The following is a 17,994-nucleotide window of genomic DNA, read 5'->3' on the forward strand; positions in this document are numbered from 1 at the left end:
AAGTTGTGCCGGGGGGGGGATCTGAACCTCCCCGCCCCACGCTGGTTTCCATCCTTATAATTATTGCAACTGTCAGAGACCTCCCCGCGTGTGCCAGGAAACCCACAGCAACGGCTCGCCAGGCTGGGCTTGGGTCCCTCCTCGACCGTTGTCCAAACTCGCCGCCGGGGACGCGGCCAGCCCAGCCCCAGCAGCCGCGCCGGGGCTCTGGGGCAGAGCCCAAGCCTGCGGCTGGCGGTCATTTAACTGCCCCAGGGAGGGAGTTCCCTCTCCCTTCTCCCCCCTGCCTATCGGTACGGGAGCCGCGGGTGGGGGAAGGCGGGCTCTGCTGCTTTCGGGCCACGCCGGGGGTACCTGTGGGTCCGGGCCAGGGACCCAGAGGCTGGGGGCTGAGCCACCTCTCGCAGCCCCGCTGCGTCCGGGCTGGAGCGCGCCTGGCTGCGGGGCAGGGCCCGGGCTGAGGGGGGGTCTCCACCGCGGCGCTCCTGCCCCCCCGCCCCGCGCCTGCTGCCCTGGTGGTGCCTGGTCTCGCTCGCTGCTCCCCGCCGAAGGTGCCTGGCTAAAACACCTCTGACAAGCAGGAGGGGCCGCTACCTTATTCCAGCCCAGTGACTGCCAGCGAGGGGAAGTGCTGGAGCTCCCCAGCACCTGCCCGCCCCTGGAGCTGGCTTTGCACTGGGAGCTGGGAGAGTCTCCTTGGGTGTGTGGCTTTGGGTTTTTGGAGCAGTGCAAAGGGGATAGTCACACACACACACACACACACACACACACCCCCTCCCCCAAGCTAGAGCTGGGAATACAAGAGGAGAGCGAGAGAATCCGAGCGGTAGCCCATCGCCTCATTCTTTTGCGTGTGAAAGTCCGGCATCATTTATTCCGTCCTGCTGCACCTGGTACCTGCTCGGATCATGTCAGCGAAGCTTCTGGTGCTTTTCTTCCTCCTGGCAGTGTTTCAAGCCTGGTAAGTCTGCGCTGTGCAGCCCCTTCCCGTGTTTCCTCCCAGATGCTTCCATATAATGTGTCTTGCTCATGCTGAAATATCATACGCACAGTTGGGAAAATACTTAGTCACAGGAGGCTATTCCCCCCCCCACCCTTTCTTTTGCCCCCGTTTTCCTCTGCACTATTTGTATTCTGCCTGCTCTGTAGTGTAGCTAAACTAGCTAGTTGCTATCAGCCCCCACCATCCCTCCATTCACTGTCAAAGCCGTCACCTCGGACAGGTTTTTGTACTCAGGATTGTAATATAAGGCTAGAGAAACGGAGATCCTTAGGCTTCTGCCAGGGAGTTGTATAAAATCTCTCCGCTTCACCTGGGTCTGCGAAAAGTTTCCCCATTACTTCGCTTGTTCTGGAATTAGCCGAGCCCCGAGGGTTGCCAACTGGATTCTCTCTGCAGCTGTACCCACTTAATAGGCATGGCGCGGTTCTTTTATGTACTATGCAGCGTGTGGCTTGGTCAAGAGTATCATTCAATCGGGGGTTTAGTCTTCAAAGTACCTGCCTCAAGGATTCAAGAAAGCCAAGGAAAGCAGGAGAGGGAAGGACGGGATGCTCTGGCCGGAGGCAGGTGAGCTCTGCCTAGGAAAAGGTAACTCAGACAAGCCAACGACCAAGTCACCAAAAGGCAAGCTTCACTAGTTCTGTCCCTGCAACGGATGCAAACAGGTCCTCTGAATTTCTTGCGATGGTGATTTTTTCGGCAAGATCAAAGCGGTTTTTATTGCCTAAATTTCTCCTCTGAGGTTATCCACGGGGAGGCTTTCCGTTGATAATAGTATGAAGGGGTTATGATAATACCTTAATAATCACACAACCATCCACTGGGGAAACGTCACTATGGAAATGTCATCCTGGCCCTCCGGAGATTGTGCACTTTGTAAGTCTCCCCCTCCTTAGTCTGCTGGGAGCTGATCTCCAGCAGACCCTTCCTCACAGGAACACCCCTTGTTCACTTGAGTTCTCAAATGAATTGGAGAACTGCAGGAGCAAGAGTTACTCAGGTGAGCAAGTGTTGCAGAATCGGGCTCTCCAAGGAAAGTTCAGGGCACTTAACCACTCCCAGGATCAAGCCCTTAGTGACAGAAACTCCCTCTTGGTAGATTATTATTAATCTGTAATATTTAGTGCAACACTTGAAAACGTAGGTGATTGGCCAGTTCTTACAACAGAGACCAAAGGTTGAGACCTAAGAGGAGAAAAACGGACATGAAGAACTCTTCAGAAAACTCTGATGAGGAGAGCTGGGGTAAATACCCTGTCATTGACACGGCAGGGCTGGTGTCTGCACCGCGCATACTCTCAGTTTCAACTCCAACGTCCAGCCCAGCATTTCTCGCTGGCGAACTTTCTGGCAGACCCTTACGTCTCCCATGGACCGGCTGCTGGGAATGCTGCCAGCATCTCCCCTGAACACAGCACACTGAAGTGAAAAGGCGCAGACACACTGGGAGTTAACTTGCTCGCTTTCTCTCCCACGCACGCACACACTCAATCTCGTTCATAGTCATTTCCAACCTGAAATGCCGAATTCCTGATTACGTGGACATTCAGACTTTTTCTCTGTAAACCAAACCCTGGGGAGAGAGAGTGCTTCTCAAACCCCTTCTCCGCTCACCTCACTCATTCCCCGCAGACACAATTTTTCCTCCAACCTCCCCCACCCCAGCCCATGGTTACCTCATTGTTTATTACTGTCAGCTCTTCAGAGCAGATGGCAAGATCTAGAAACTGAGGCTCCAGGCAACTTTTACCCGTTAAAGAAAATGCCTTCCTATAGCATTTCAAGCTTCCTTCTCTGTTGTGTTTTTCTTGGGGAGTGCACCACGGTGTGGTTTGGTTTGCTCCTCTCACAGTAAAACCCAAAAAAAAAAAAAAAAAAGCGAGTGTTACATAATAAGAACTTGGAGGGGCGACAGCTCTGCTTTCTATTTCTCAACATAGGAAGAAAACAGCCCCTCTTTTCCTGTGGCTGTTGGAAAGTCTTGGAATATGGTTGTCTCTCTTGGGAGTGGGGACTAAGCAGTTTAGCTATGACAGTGCATCCTAAATACTTAGTAGGAGCCTATTGGTTTAGGAGCACATACATAAAGGTAATAAAAGTGCCTGTAAATATATACATAATGCACATCACTGTAGTTAGCATGAATTACTCTGAAAATTTAGGTACCTCTCCCAACCTCCAGTTGCAATCAAGCATCTAGAAGAAAACATAAACCTCCAGGATATAGCTTTCCGGGAAACTATTTACTGGAGGAAGAAGATTTAAAATATCTGGCAAGTGTTAGATTATTGTTGATTATGAGTTTTAAAGAAGCTAATATCTAAAATGTGAACCACGATACAAAATCAATGTGCTAGAATGAACATGGCCCTCATTTACACCCGTGCAACCTGATTCCGTTAATGGAATGGCAAGGGTACAGCTCAGGACAGAATTTGCCAAAAGGCCTGGTTTTCATTCATAATTCACCCAACAATGCAGATCATTAATTGCTGGACCCAAGAAATGTGTATCTAAAAATAGTGCATGTTTGAGAATCATTCTGAAAATGTTGCATTACAAATATTTGGCTTATCAGGAGTCTGAAAGAAAAAAAACAACCTTAGATTGAGTGACCGCAATGAGCAAGAGGAGCTGAAAGTTATAGCTTGTGCCCCAGGAAATAAAGTTTCATTATTTAAAATGCTTCCCTCTCCCACATTTAGTTCTATATCTTTCAGGCTTCATCCTACAAGTGTTCCACACACAGAACTCCCAGTAGCTCCATTTAGAAATAATTCTATATAGGCTTCACTTGAACAGGGAAAAAACTGCTCCCCCCCAAAAAAAAAACCCCTTTATATATGGTATATTCTTTGAAGGATTCGGAGAATGGTACCCTGAATAAAATCTTTATTCACTATGATAATTGTGGATGTTTTTCTATTTATACATGGTGCCCATCACAGACAATAAAAATAATAATCCACACCCCTCCCAAAGTACTCCTGAACCCACCAAAGAAGAAATACAAATAAATTCTAGACCTAATTCAACTCATCCCTTCATAAAAAGCCTGAGCAAAGAGTTTAGACTTGCAATGTGCCCCAGAAGATCAAGGAATTGGTACTGAAGGAATGGGAGAAAGCAAGTTTAAGAGTCTATAGCCTTGTCTATATTTGGGGCTTGCATTGATGCGGCTTTACAGATAGCTCTAATCTGGGCAAATCTCTAATGTACATATGGCCTATGCATCTGATTCTCCACTGCTTTGCACCTTGCGTAGTCCTTCACACTTTGCAAAATGGGAGTAAAATTACACCAAATCAGAATGGCATATGCAAAGTAGAAGGCTATGGAGAATCAGGCCCAAAGTTTCACCACTGAGATCATCCTTCTTCCAGCTGCATATATGAAAATCTCATGACAGTCTGTGTCCCAGATGTTCTCAAATGTGATGGATAAAGTAGATGCGGTCTCTAAGATATTGAAACCCAAACCATAAGACTTTAGAGATTCAAGTCAACATTTTGCATTGCACTAAGAAAGCAACTGGTAGGACAGATGAAAATGGATTCCCATGTGTGAAAACAGTACTGTATGTTCAGCCACATTCTGTGCTAGCCATGGGTGCTGGAATAATTTTTATAGTGGGGGTTCTGAGAGCCATTAAACCAAACTGTAAACTCTGTATATAATGGAAACCACTTCAAGCCAGGGGGTGCAGCTGCACCTCCCGCACTCTTAGTTCCAGCACCACTGGCACTAGTTAAAGTTTCTGGACAATTATTAGTTGTCAACTTATTTTAATGCTTTAGTCACGTAACAAAGATAATCTACCTTTTGTAGAAAGAGGAATCTTAGCTCCTGAAATGCCCAAAGTAGAGAACTATAAAAACAGAATGGCTTGGACTCTGAGATTCAAAGAGACTTATGCAACATATTTATGTACTTGTGATAATTCATATTCATTCATCTTCTTAATTCTAACCCTTGTAATGCATTAAGTTCTGAAATTAAAAAAAAACATTGATAGCATAATAATTTATTAATAGAATGAAATGATCAGGAAGTATTAAAAGAGCTGAATTTTTAATATTCTTATTAGCCTGCTGTGCAAGAGATGAATCAGCTGTGTTGAAGGAGTCAGTATAATACTACAGGATGTTTACCCACCTTAGAATTCTGTTACCAGTTACCCAGTCACCAGTGAGTTACCAGTTACCTATCAGTTAATCTGCTGATTTTTCAAAAAAAGTGATCTAGTCTGCTCCCTGCATTAATCCACAGATTGAAGTTCCTGTGAGAAATCAGTGGTGTGAGATGGATTATATAATTATTTTCAGTTCGTGCCCCTTACAAGGTCTCTTTCACTTCTGGGAATAAATGCCTCCTTTAACAAAATACTTCTAAAACTAGATAGCTGAAACAGAATAAAGAACCCAAACTTCTTGAGTGCCTGTTGAGATTTAGTTAATGTAAATTCAGATTTTATTTATGTAACATAACATTTTATTTTTGTATTGCAGTTCCAGAAAGGTTGAAGAGGATGAATATGAAGATGTAACAGGCAACCAGAAATGGGTATTAGCTCCAAAAACTCAAGACACAGATGCGACTCTCATATTAAACAAGTTGCTGAGGGAATATGACAAAAAGCTACGGCCAGACATTGGAAGTGAGTCCTCTGTTTCTTTCTGTAGAAAAGATACACCAATATCTAGATAGAAATATTTTGTGTTTCTATTAATGATGGGCTTGATTTCCAAAGATAAGATTTGGATCCAAACTTTGACGAAGTTCAGGAATGTTCAGGTCCAGGCTTTTGGTTCAGGCTCAGTTCTAATGTAGGTATTCAATCCTAGCATTTTATAGCAATTTACAAATACTAATTCTCACAGCACCCTTTGGAGGAAGCTTAACATGATTAGAGCTGTTTTACAGAGGGGAAGTTTGGTGGACAGAAATATTAAATGGCTTGTCCAGGATTATATGACTGGTCATTGGCAGAGTCAGGAATATATTTATTTCCATTTGAGTACACAAGACAAAAAAGCTCTCTGTGTATCCTGACAAATGATTAAAACAGCAGTCTGCAAAACCAACAAAAACAGCAACAGAAGCCCAGCGGACTCAGATCCAGCCCCCTTCCAACAGTGCTGTATAACTAAATAAGTTCCCTTGCCAAGGGGCCTCCTGCAGCTCAGAAGGAGGGGGCTGGATTTGCCTCCGAGAAGATGAAAGGGCAACTTGTGGGGGGTTTCCTAAATCTTCCAATCAGAAACCAGGGGAAACGTCTCCCGGGTGGTCAGATGGAATGTGGGAGTCTAGTGGCAATATGGATATGTGATGGGAATTGGATTAGATAAGAACCAACAGATATCTTTCTATAATCAATTCTTTTGACTCATTTGCCTGTATACAGCAAGACTTTTTTCTTCCATAACAATATCATATATATATATATAGTTCTAGCTCCCATTTTACCATCCCTTATGGTTATGCACACTTTGAGAGAGAGAGAGAGATAAAGAGTCAATTTATCTTTTTAATTTCCCTCCCCTCATGTATAGGTAGAGGAACAAAAACGGTGAGGGAATTAACCTAAAATGCCCAACGGTGCATGCTCTACTATTGATAGATTTTTACAGAGAAATCAGGGAGATAATCTTTACCCCTGAGTTCAAACAGAAATGCAGTGACAGCAAGTGTATTTAATGTACCCTCTAGAAGTTCTCTGTTTTGGTCAGTTTAGAGATGAGTAGGAGCTCCCTGTGCTCAGTCCTTATTGTAATAACAAGTGCCAACCAGCTAGGCACTAGTACAATTCTAATAAAATCTATCCCATACTACTAAAACATCTCTACATAGGGTTCTTTAATTAGTAATTACAGTGATATTTCCATCATGTTGGAAAAGAGCATAACTGATAGAAGTTTGTGCTTGTACTGTACAGCAACAGTTCATCTTCCCATCTCCCTAATTTGCTAGACTGGTTTCAGCAAATCTTTAATACCCGATGGAATCATGTTCTTCCGAGCTGCAGCAGGAACAAGTTTCCCAGCCATCAGTAACATCAAGAAATGTTGGGACTGATAGTTCAGTTTGCTTTCTACAACCTGTCCTCAGATCACTAACTTTGGAGATAAATCATTTCTCCGACACAGACCCGAATGAACAGGATAAACGATGATATGCTTCTGGGGGGGTGAGATAATAATTCAGAACCGGGGAGTGAGCCTCCATAAGATTAGTAGTGGTCATTTATTTTCTCCAACACTGAAAAGGTCATTTATTGCCTAAATAATTCCCATTATCTCTCCCCCTAAACAGTCACAAATCTTGTTTTCCATAAAGTAGTTGCATTACACAGCATGGGATAAAGCATTTACAGTTCTGGATTCTGTCAATTGAGTTTATGTATTGGGTTCTCATAATTTCAGTCCTGCAACGAAGTACTCCCTGACCATTAATTAACTTACCCTCCCACCAGCCCTGTGATGAAGGACAAGTAATATTGCTATTTTACAGATGAGGCACTTGCCCAAGGTCAAACAAGAAGCCTGAGGGAGGATCAGATATTGAACCCAAGCCTCTGCATCCCAGGCCAGTACTGCAATATCACCCCTTCCTCTCCCATAGAGCACAGTCATGGGTGGCTTTACTAAGCCAGAGCATACAAAGCTCCTAATGTCAAAGTGTGTGAACTAAGGAAAAGAGCTAAGCTAAATTTTCTCTTAAGAGCTTCCAAAGATAAACATTTTGCTTGAGATAGATAAATGTAGTATATTAATCCTCCTACCTTAACTGTGGTATCTGTCTCATAAAGGCATCAGGGGGTAAAATGCATTAGACATCATGGGGCATAAAAGAGAAAGCACACAGTTTGGAATATTAAGAAAAAATTGGAGTTACATAAGATACTGACAGGTTTCAGAGTAACAGCCGTGTTAGTCTGTATTCGCAAAAAGAAAAGGAGGACTTGTGGCACCTTAGAGACGAACCAATTTATTTGAGCATAAGCTTTCGTGAGCTACAGCTCACTTCATCGGATGCATACTGTGGAAACTGCAGAAGACATTATATACACAGAGACCGATGAAGTGAGCTGTAGCTCATGAAAGCTTATGCTCAAATAAATTGGTTAGTCTCTAAGGTGCCACAAGTACTCCTTTTCTTTTTTTGATAAGATACTGAATATACCACTGGGTCGAATACAATGTTCAGTATCCAAGCGGAAGTTAAACTGACGATAGACACAGAGTTAAATCTGTACTGGGGTACAACAGACTACTCATCAGGGGCTTTTCATTTGTTCAACATTTCCTATGTTTAATGGAGCAGTGGCTACTCACCATTCTATGCAACTTTGCTCTCTACTTGGTTATTCCAGTTCTTTACACCAAGGTCAAGATTTTTGATAATAGAGCCCTAAAATTAGGCTCTTTAATAGGTGGTCTGATTGTCAAAAGTGCTAAGTACCCAATAGCTCCCAGGGAAGTTAATGGGAGCTGCTGGTGGTCTGAATTTCAAAAGTGCCAGACAATGTCTTCAGGGACCTATTTAGGTGGACTTTGGCACCTAAACTTGGGCACCCATATTTGAAATTCTCATTCCAAAAGCAGAGGGAGAAGAGGATTGTAAGTGGAAGAAGGTTATGTGTGTGTGATTGGCACAGCATAAAGCTCATACAGTGAAATGATCTATGGTCTTATACTCTGCCCATGGGCTCTGAGTTCCCCCATGACATATTTCAAGTGTTTTAATACTCAAACTGTCACATTGCATCCCAGCCAGGAATAACGCCCTTATTAAGTGACCTGCAGGGGATCTAAATGCACAGGAGGCTAACACTGCTGGAAAATATGGCAAAGTCACTATCTTTCCAAACCCACCCTCAGAGCTGTGAGACAGGACAACATGTCTGCAGGCACTGGATCTAGGTGAGGGGAAGTGTCTGACGCAGGCATTAGGCAGAGGTGCTACAGGGCATCACCTCTCTGATGCTTTTACAGGAGGTATCTAAATCAAAGGTAGCACTTGGGACTTCATAATAAAAGCAATACTGTACTAGTGGTACATCTGACCCTAGTCTCCTATTGCTGCACACTTGGGAGAGGTTTAAGCATCACAGCTTCCAAAGGTTTGGGTTTTAACTGTTGTATTTGGCAGTTTTCCCATTATGTCAGAGCGAAAATTATTTTCTGAATAGAAAAAAAGAACACATCCTAAATTAACAGTTTATAGCAGAGGACTGATAAAAATGTCTAGCATCTGGGCCACACACTTACTCCTAGCCACAGTCATGGGACTAACAATACCTGCTCTGGGGCAAGTTATTGGTGCAAACAGTATCAAGCTTAAGGAGCAGGATGCCTTGGCTCTTACCTGGAAAGTGCCTCCACCGTGCTTTGAAGCCTCTCCCACAGCCGGCTGCTCAAGGGCCTGCTCCAAATCCCACTAAAATCAAAGGAAAACCTCCCATTTACTGCAGTGGGGTTTGCATCAAGCCCTAACGGCTAGAGTCACAAAGGGACTTAGGCACTACAATGCTTGGTATCCCTTGGTATCCTGCTGCCTAGTGGAATTCCCAGTCCCAAGCTCGGTAGCCAGGTTCCCCAGGCATTGTGTGGGGAGAGCTGGGCCTCTAAAAATGGAATTCACTGAAGCCAGCAAGCTGATTTCTGCCATTAGGCACTCACAGACTAAATCCTGAGGCTGCTGAGTTGCTTGGCACCCCAGTTCATGCCTAAGCCCTGGTAGGATTGTCAAACTAGGCATTTCCCCATCTACCTTGCTTGCAGGGCTTGAGTCAATAGGCAGATTCTGAGCATACCTAATCCTCACAAAGAATGATAGGGGATGAGAAGTTTGGGGGCTGGCTGGCATGTGTGTCCCACCATTATACCCAATATTCAGGGCACTTACCTGGGATGTGGGAGATCAAGTGCAAAGCCCTAAACTGCCTCATGTGGACCCTCCATCTCCCAGGCAGGTGCCCTAACCACCAGGCTATGATATAGTTCGGGGGGGCTCCCAGTCCCTCCTCTTGAAGCTGTTCCACTCTCACTGTTCATTAATGCAGGGACTTGACACTGACTCACCCCCATCCTAGTGCCCTCACCTCGGCACTATTGGTTATAATGGATGGTGGCTCTCTTAACAAGAAAGGGCTGATTTGGCTCAGGTGCCTAACTCCAGGAGAGGGTTCACATCTGTGAATCCTGATCAGAGACTGGTACCTCCTTCTGGCCTGTTGGTTAGTTCCCTAAATCCCTTGGGGAATCTGGGCCGTAAGCACCACCTCTTCCTTAGCATTTCATTCCTGGCTAGCTTAGGTGGCTCCCTGCTCAGCATTCTGACATCCCTTTCTTAGCATCTAACTCTTCCCAGACAATGCATAGGGAGCCTAGGTGTCTAACTCAGGGCTGTCAATTCCATGCATAGGAGTTAGGCATTGCCACACTGAGCACTGCAACACTTAAATCCCCTTTGAGACTCTAGCCCAAGTGCATATCTGGTTATGGAGTAAGGTCAGACCTTACCAGAGGAACAGGATTTTCCCCAACATACAGGATTAAGCTCTGACATTTAGTTGGAGTATAAATATTGGCCCTAATATGAGTTAACTTCATATTTGTTTATCTAACATCAAGTGAAATAACTGACAAAGCAATAGGCCACTGAGTGAGATTTACAATAATGCAGCCTGAAATCCAGACAGCCTAAACCTCACTTATACCCCATTAATTGGTCACATTTTGTCATTCCCATAGAGGTTTTTAATCAAACAATACTAACTTGCCTACTAATATAGCTAATATTTTTAAACACCAAAGAAACTCAGTAGCACATGACAAAAGATATGCCCTTTGAAATTAGTTTATTTTAATGTCACTTTATTTCCCAACCATCTTCTGTCCAGTTTAGTCCATGACTGGTTTTCAATTTTTAGAAGGGTCTGGAAAAATGAAAGAAAAGGAGTACTTGTGGCACCTTAGAAACTAACACATTTATTTGAGCATAAGCTTTCGTGAGCTCACTTCATCGGATGCATCTCTAAGATGCCACAAGTCCTCCTTTTCTTTTTGCGAATACAGACTAACACGGGTGCTACTCTGAAACCTGGAAAAATGAAGCTAGTTTTATTATATTGTTTAGATCTCATTTTTACATGTAAAAAGTTCATCTTGGACACACATGCAGAGATCAGAGAAGGCTTCATTGCTTCAGAAGTACAATTTGTTACACCTTACAGGGAGAGTCACTGTGTTCTCTGAAGTAATTTTATATCTAGAAGATAACATGCTGTCTGCTTCTTTTATGGTTGGTGAAAGTCATACAAGGGAGAAACTTCACATAATAGGACTTGCTCAGTATGCAGTGGGGCATGTAGTGCTCCTCCCCAACCACAGGAAGTCTGTGTGGGCAGGAGGAGAGAGTGAGGGGCAAAGGAAGGATGAGAATAAGAGATAAGAGGAAAGGGATGTGAGAGGACAAAAGAGAGAAGGTAAGGACAAAAAAAAGAGAAACTGTGGATGTTGCAAGAAAGAGAGGAGATTGAGAATGGTGTGAGGGGAACAGGGGCAGACAGAAGAGAAGATAGTAGAGAGAGCACCTCCAAGTGAGAAAGGAGGGTAGGGGGAGGAGCATCTCATCACCTCTCCAAATTTACAACATAGAGGTGTTCCATAACATTTGACAGTAACATTCGCTCAAACTGTGTATGTTTTTAACATTGACCCACAGAAAGGTCCCCGATGCACCCAGACTTGTGGCTTAAAAAAGCAAATTGAGCCTCTTGCTATGAGATCTCTTTCCTCTCTCGAGAGCCCTTAGCCTCCCATCCATTTCTAACACTGCAGTAATGACTATCTAGTGCTACCTGCCAGGGCGATGTAGCTGGACCCTCATGAGGGCCTATGCATCTTCCATTCTTCCCCCTCACCTGAGGCCACTGTACATTTATAAGAGTTGTATGTGATTCTTTTCACGTCTACTTCTTCACCACTGCTGATGAGACCACAGGTTTCTCATGATTACTTTGATGTCATCTCGAGTACCTGGTGTTTCTATAGCCTGAAAAATAATATTACCTCTCTTGACTTGAGCAGTTAACCAATACATGGGGTCCTACAGGTTGTTTCTCTTAGGAGGAGAAGTTGATGCTGGAGTCAGGTATTTCTTTGATACAACCCTGTTTATTTACAAAGAATGTACATTGAACAAAGCAGAAATCAAACATCAGAAGACAGTCTCTTTGCTTATAATTCCAAGCCTCTTTCAGACCAGCACTCTACCCCAAAAGGTCTCCCTCGCTAGGGTTTTTCTCAGGCCTACACTCCCAGTGGTTGTCCTGATGTCACCTTGGCTTTCTGCTGCTTCTCTGTCAGCTTCTCTGGTGCATCTCTTCTCACACAAAGCTCCACCAAAAACAAAACACATTCTTCCCACAGTGAAACCCCTCTCCACACATAGCTCAGATGTGGCCTGTAATTTGGGTAGTAGCTCTTCTTGTTTCAGTTCTCTCATTCCATAAATGAGCTTAATGGTTTTGTATATTTTGCATGGATGAAGGGTTGCAGTTACATCCACCAGCTTCAAGGAGATTTCACTCAAATCCCAGGACAGCAATAACATCAGCGGGAGTGTTAAGTGTGCTACTGTGTACAGCAAAAATCTTTGAATTTGTAGATGGAACAGAAACCACGGAGGACTGATGATATGGCACCCCCAAATTATAAGAATGTCCAAATGTTCTGTGGTCTGCTTGAATCTTCTTTGGGGCAGAGGGGAACCCTGTCTGGGAAACAGCTTGAAGAGAGATGGGGAGAATGGTCAGTAGGAATGGAGGGAGAGGAGATCTAGGATAAAAAACCCAAGCATTTACACCTGTGAAGAGCAAATCTATAACACTATTCTGGGTTTCTATGACACCACACAAGCTCCCTGAACTCTTGTTTCGCCTTTTGTCTCAGGTCAGAAAAAAATCTTCAACAGCATTATTGGTTCTTTAATGCTCATACACTCAAGTTATTCTACATATGGGCCAATGATTTCTGTCAACAAAGCTTCTTACAAATTTAAGAAGCTTATATAACTATTAGCATACACCCCTATAACTATTAGCAGACAACCTTCATAAAACCCAATGGACTTCAGTGGGCCACTGTGCAGGCACAATTCTGTGCACATGTCGTCAATTGCAGGATGGGAGTCTTATGTCCTAAGCCAGCAAACACTTGTGCTCATGCTTAACTTTCCTCAAGTCAGTTGAGCTGCCCACGTGAGTAAAGGTAACCACATGCAAAAGAAATACATAAATAATAAGACCTAGCTCTTATGTACACATTTGCAGGACTGGAGCCTTATTCATGGCTCCTGTCCAGAGATAAACCTTTCTTAGAAGAACTAAGGGGCTCAAATCCCTCCACTCTGAAATGGAGATTAGAACATATCTCCTCATTACATTAGTGAGCAAGATTGCCCATTCCGCACTCAGTCTGGGCTGTAAAGTGGGCATGTAATTTTTCTGTTATGTTGAAGTATGAATGAAGACACTGAATGGATTTTTCCCCTAAACGTTTCCCTCTCTTTAAAAAAAAATGTAATGCAAGGAAAATGAATTACATGTTTTACAAACTATCAAATGACAATTACTGCTATACATAACAGGAATCAGATCTGCCCAAATGGGAGGAAATAGAAGACCTAACAGACACAGACTGTCTGTAAGAGTCTCTCTGATTGGTGACAATGGGTAGGCACTTCTCTATGAGCCTAGCACTTTCACCAGAGGAAAAACAGATCTGAGCAGAAAAGAAGGGCTTGCAAGATGGGAGTTGTTTTCTGGCATGTATTAAACAGTTGTTGTTGTTTTAAATTACAATATTGTTTATATGTTAATTTGAGGGATTTTTTATGGGGCCTTCCTTCTTCTGTAAAGGAGACACTAGCAGGGAGGAAAGCCCTGATCCTGCAGTCAGGTGTAAGCCCTGTGGCCAATAGGATACTCTGTGAGCTCTAGGGTCCGTATGTGTGGATTCACATGCAGGACTTGGTAGACATTTATCCACATGCTTAACTTCTATTCACCTTCTTAAAGTTTCTTTGTTTAAAACTCTAAAGCTGACAGGAGACTTATACAAAATAAGAGATTATGATTATCCTGTTGAAGGAATTACCTAACAGATAATCAGGATAAATAGCAGCCTGATGTTTACTACTAGACCCAGGCTTCTCACTACTCATGTAGCTCCCAGCACGCCTATGCAAGACAAGACATCCTTGTTTTTTCAAATCAGCCTTCTTTATAGACAACCCATTATCCACCACCCACCCAAGTGTAGTAAAGCCTTCTTCTTCATTCATTCATTTAGAAGTAAGCTATATGTGATGCAAGAACTAGAAGTGTTCACATTTTTCATGCAAACCTCTTTTTGGCAAAATGGCAGAATGGCTTTTTCGTCAAAATGGAAATTTCTATGGGAAATATTTATAGTTTAAAAAAAATCAGGTTTTTGTAAATGAAATCTTATTGTCATCATTTTTTTTGTGGGAACCAAACAAAAACCAGGAATTCACAAAGCCTGTAACATGTGCCTACACTCCCTATACAATGAATGGGCAGGGAGAGGGACCTAAGAATGGGATTCACAAAAGCCGGCACATAAGGTGGCTCTTCTCCTTAAGTATCCAATAGGAGATGCCAAGGCAAGCAGGGTGCCCTAAGCTCAGATTGTTCAGCACCTACGTCCAGGCTGGAGGGAGGCACCTCCCTCTTCTTGGGAGTCTCAGCTGCAAACACTCTCTTGGCCTATGCTTGTTGTTGTTAGCCCTCCCACATAACTTTTAGCCTAGTGCTTAGGGTACTCACTGGGGATGTGAGAAATCCCCAGTGCAACTCCCCCCTCCACCTCAGGAAGAGAAGAGATTTGAACATGGATCTAAGACCTCTCACTTGAGTGCCCTAACCACTGGGATATACAATGGGGCAAGGGGCTCCCTCCATCTCTCCTGTTGAAACCATTCCATTGTGGATAAATAATAAGAGTCCTTAAGATAGCCAATGGGAAATGCTGACCAGAGAGGTGTGTACTAAGCCCTGCCCCTCTCTGAGTTCAGCACCTAAGTCCAGGCTGCAAAGAGGCACCTATTTCTGCTAGCAAGTCATGAATTGGGGGGAACATAAGTATTTGGTTCCCTCCCCTAAATCATGTTTGCAGCCCAAAAGAATACAGCTGGGAGAAGACTCCCCCTTATAACCTGTTGCCGAGTGCAGAGGTCCTCAAACGTCATTGCACCGTGACTTACTACACAACCCCAAGAGGGGAGACTGAAGCCTGAGCCTATCTGAGCTGCACAGCCCCGGGTGGAAGAGAGGGAAAAGCGAAAGCCCAAGGGATTCAGCTGCAGGCAGGGGACTTTGGCTTCAGCCTTGGGTGGTGGGGCTTAGGCTTCGGCCTGGGAGGTGGGGCTCAGACTTTGGCCCCAGGCCCCAGCAAGTCTATCAGCAGCCCTGGCGACTCCATTAAAACGGCATTGCGACCCACTTTGGGGTCCCAATGTACAATTTGAGAACCCCTGGCCTTGTGGATAGAGTACTCACCTAGGATGTAGGAGATGTCTAGCTCAATTCCCCACTCCTCCTGTGGGGGAGAAAGGATTTGAACAGGGATGAATCAACCAACTCTGGACTACAGAGTCATTCTAACTCTAGCCCACTTAATATTTAAATGAACATTTAATTAAAAATGGAACACCTTCAACAAGAAAAATGGAGGGAGACCCATATTGGAATATTTGTAGTCTTGTGGTAATTCCCCCTAGGCATGCCTACCAGATCAGGCTCCAGCATGCAATCTTCCCCCAGTTTGTGAATAGTTCTGTGGCTTAGGCAGGAGACAGGCATCTGAGTGCCTAGAATGAGGCCGCAGCGTGCATGCTCAGGTGGGAGATAGGGACGTGTGAACGTGTCCAGAAGCAAAAACTTAGGTGCTGACTGACTTTAGGTGCCTAAAGGGTTAGGTGGCAGCCAAGCAGGAGTTTTGTGAATCTCAGTGATGTCTAAAAATGGGACTTAAGTTCCTTTGTGGATTGCCCCTAAAGCTACTAGTTAGAGGTTCCCATGGCTCACAGCCACCATGCATGGGTGTGGGGGTTTCATGTTTTCTAGCACTTGGCCAAAGATTTAAAAGGGATCAGTTCTTGCCACATGCAAAGGTGGCCTTGTGTACCTGAGATAGTTTATCACCTTGTTTTATTATCGCTTTTCTTCACAAGAGCTGGTTTTATAAGTTGTAATTAAAAAATTACAAGTGGGCAAGGAATTGACTTCAAGGAAATTCATTCATGAATCCATTTTAGCTGAGAAAAAACAAGAATGGATTATACTGATTTTACAAATATAGTTCATGAGGGCCGTCTCAAACATGGGGACAATGCTATCTTTAACTAGCAAATTTGAGTCTCGTCCCACTTATGCTAGCATTGGTGTTGGTGGAGCTAGGTAGACAGTCCTACAAGGGCAGGCTCTCGAGTGCTCAAGGCCTTATGTTTGTGTTTTTTTTTTTTTTTTTTTAAAGACTCACCACCTCATTCCACCACTGTCTGGGTTCCCATCTCCTCTGCACAGACACTAGCCCCCTGGCTGCCTCCTCCATTCCCTTTGCATATTTGAGCCTTCACAGTTTCTGGTACCCATCCCTTGGGTACCCATGAGTCCCAACCAACGTGCTCCATTTAAAAGTAAAAATGTTGGCCCCACAAACTCAACCTGGATTATTCATCCAGTTGCGTTCTTTCCTCCCCCTTTGGCTTTTCATGACTAGTAGGAAAGGTTCTGCAGGCAGAAATAGCCCCTTAGCCAGCTGTGCAACTCCCATTTGCCTTTAGTGGGTTTGCACAAGTGTAGCTAATGGAAATTGGTAAGATATTCTGTTGACGATGTGCAAGGAGGAATCAGATCCATCTCTGTCACTCTTTGCTGTGCTGGCTTCACAAGGATTTACAGGGAAAAAAAGAATTTAAATACATCTGATTGTAACTAAAGTAAGCAGTTTCTGAAGACACACAGAGAGCAGATCTGTTAACAGAGAAGACAACACTTTTACTAAGTCAATCTTTAGACTAGAACTGCATTTTAAGCACTACACAAATTATAATCTTTACTGCTCAAACTATATTGGAGTCTTTCCTCAGCCTGTTCAGCCTTCCTGGAGTGCCAAACAAAAATGCACCCTGAAGTGCACTACAAACTACTGCTTCTGTTTGGTTTGCCTCGATTTCTGTCAGCTGCTGATTGCCAGACCTGATTCTTTAAATCAGCTCCAGCTATGCCACCCCAGACATAATGGTAGGGAGCTGCTGACTGCATCACAGATCAAAATATTTTCTAGATCATATTGGAGAGACAGCTTTGTCATATCTCTGTCGGAGCAGATAAAATTATTACTAATCAGTGCTAGGCTTCTCTTGGGGCCTCCTATGACAAAGGCAGACAACACTGAGGCATCCCCTACAAGGAAGCAAGAAGACGTGAGTTGTCAATCCAGGATCACATATACACCCCAGTTCTCCCAATTCCTCCATTCTCCCAATTCCATCCAGTCATCCGATGAAGTGAGCTGTAGCTCATGAAAGCTCATGCTCAAATAAATTTGTTAGTCTCTAAGGTGCCACAAGTACTCCTTTTCTTTTTGCAATTCCTTCTAGTTACACTTCTAGAGCAAGCAAGTGTGTAAGTACTAGAGATGCTATTGTCACGCTATCTGGAGTGACTCAGGAGCAAGAGTGCCAACCCCAGGGCAGACTGTTAAGAAGCAGGGCAACAACCTTAAACTGGTGGTATGTTCTATAATTAGAGTTCACCAACCCAGTCATAAATGTGAACTCCCAAAGCACTATAATAATCTTACCATGGAGCCACAGACAGCCCCTTGGACATTCCTGTCTATCTTGCCACACAGGCAAGCTTGGCTATGTGATATGATCCCTTATACCAAAAATCACAA

The 17,994-nt window shown here is 43.9% G+C and overlaps 1 protein-coding gene across 1 annotated transcript in view; it reads left to right on the forward strand.

Annotated features, from left to right (window-relative positions):
- The first annotated feature begins 526 nt into the window (after nucleotides 1-526).
- GABRG3 (gamma-aminobutyric acid type A receptor subunit gamma3) overlaps nucleotides 527-17,994 on the forward strand; it is a 530,598-nt gene continuing 513,130 nt past the window's right edge. The window contains exons 1-2 of the mRNA XM_084610241.1: nucleotides 527-961; nucleotides 5,512-5,660. Of these exons, the coding sequence (XP_084466367.1) occupies nucleotides 909-961; nucleotides 5,512-5,660 (202 nt within the window). The 5' untranslated portion in view covers nucleotides 527-908. The remainder of the gene's footprint in view (nucleotides 962-5,511; nucleotides 5,661-17,994) is intronic.

This window comes from Lepidochelys olivacea, assembly GCF_965140295.1.
Source record: "Lepidochelys olivacea isolate rLepOli2 genome assembly, chromosome: 1".
Lineage (NCBI taxonomy): Eukaryota > Metazoa > Chordata > Testudines > Cheloniidae > Lepidochelys > Lepidochelys olivacea.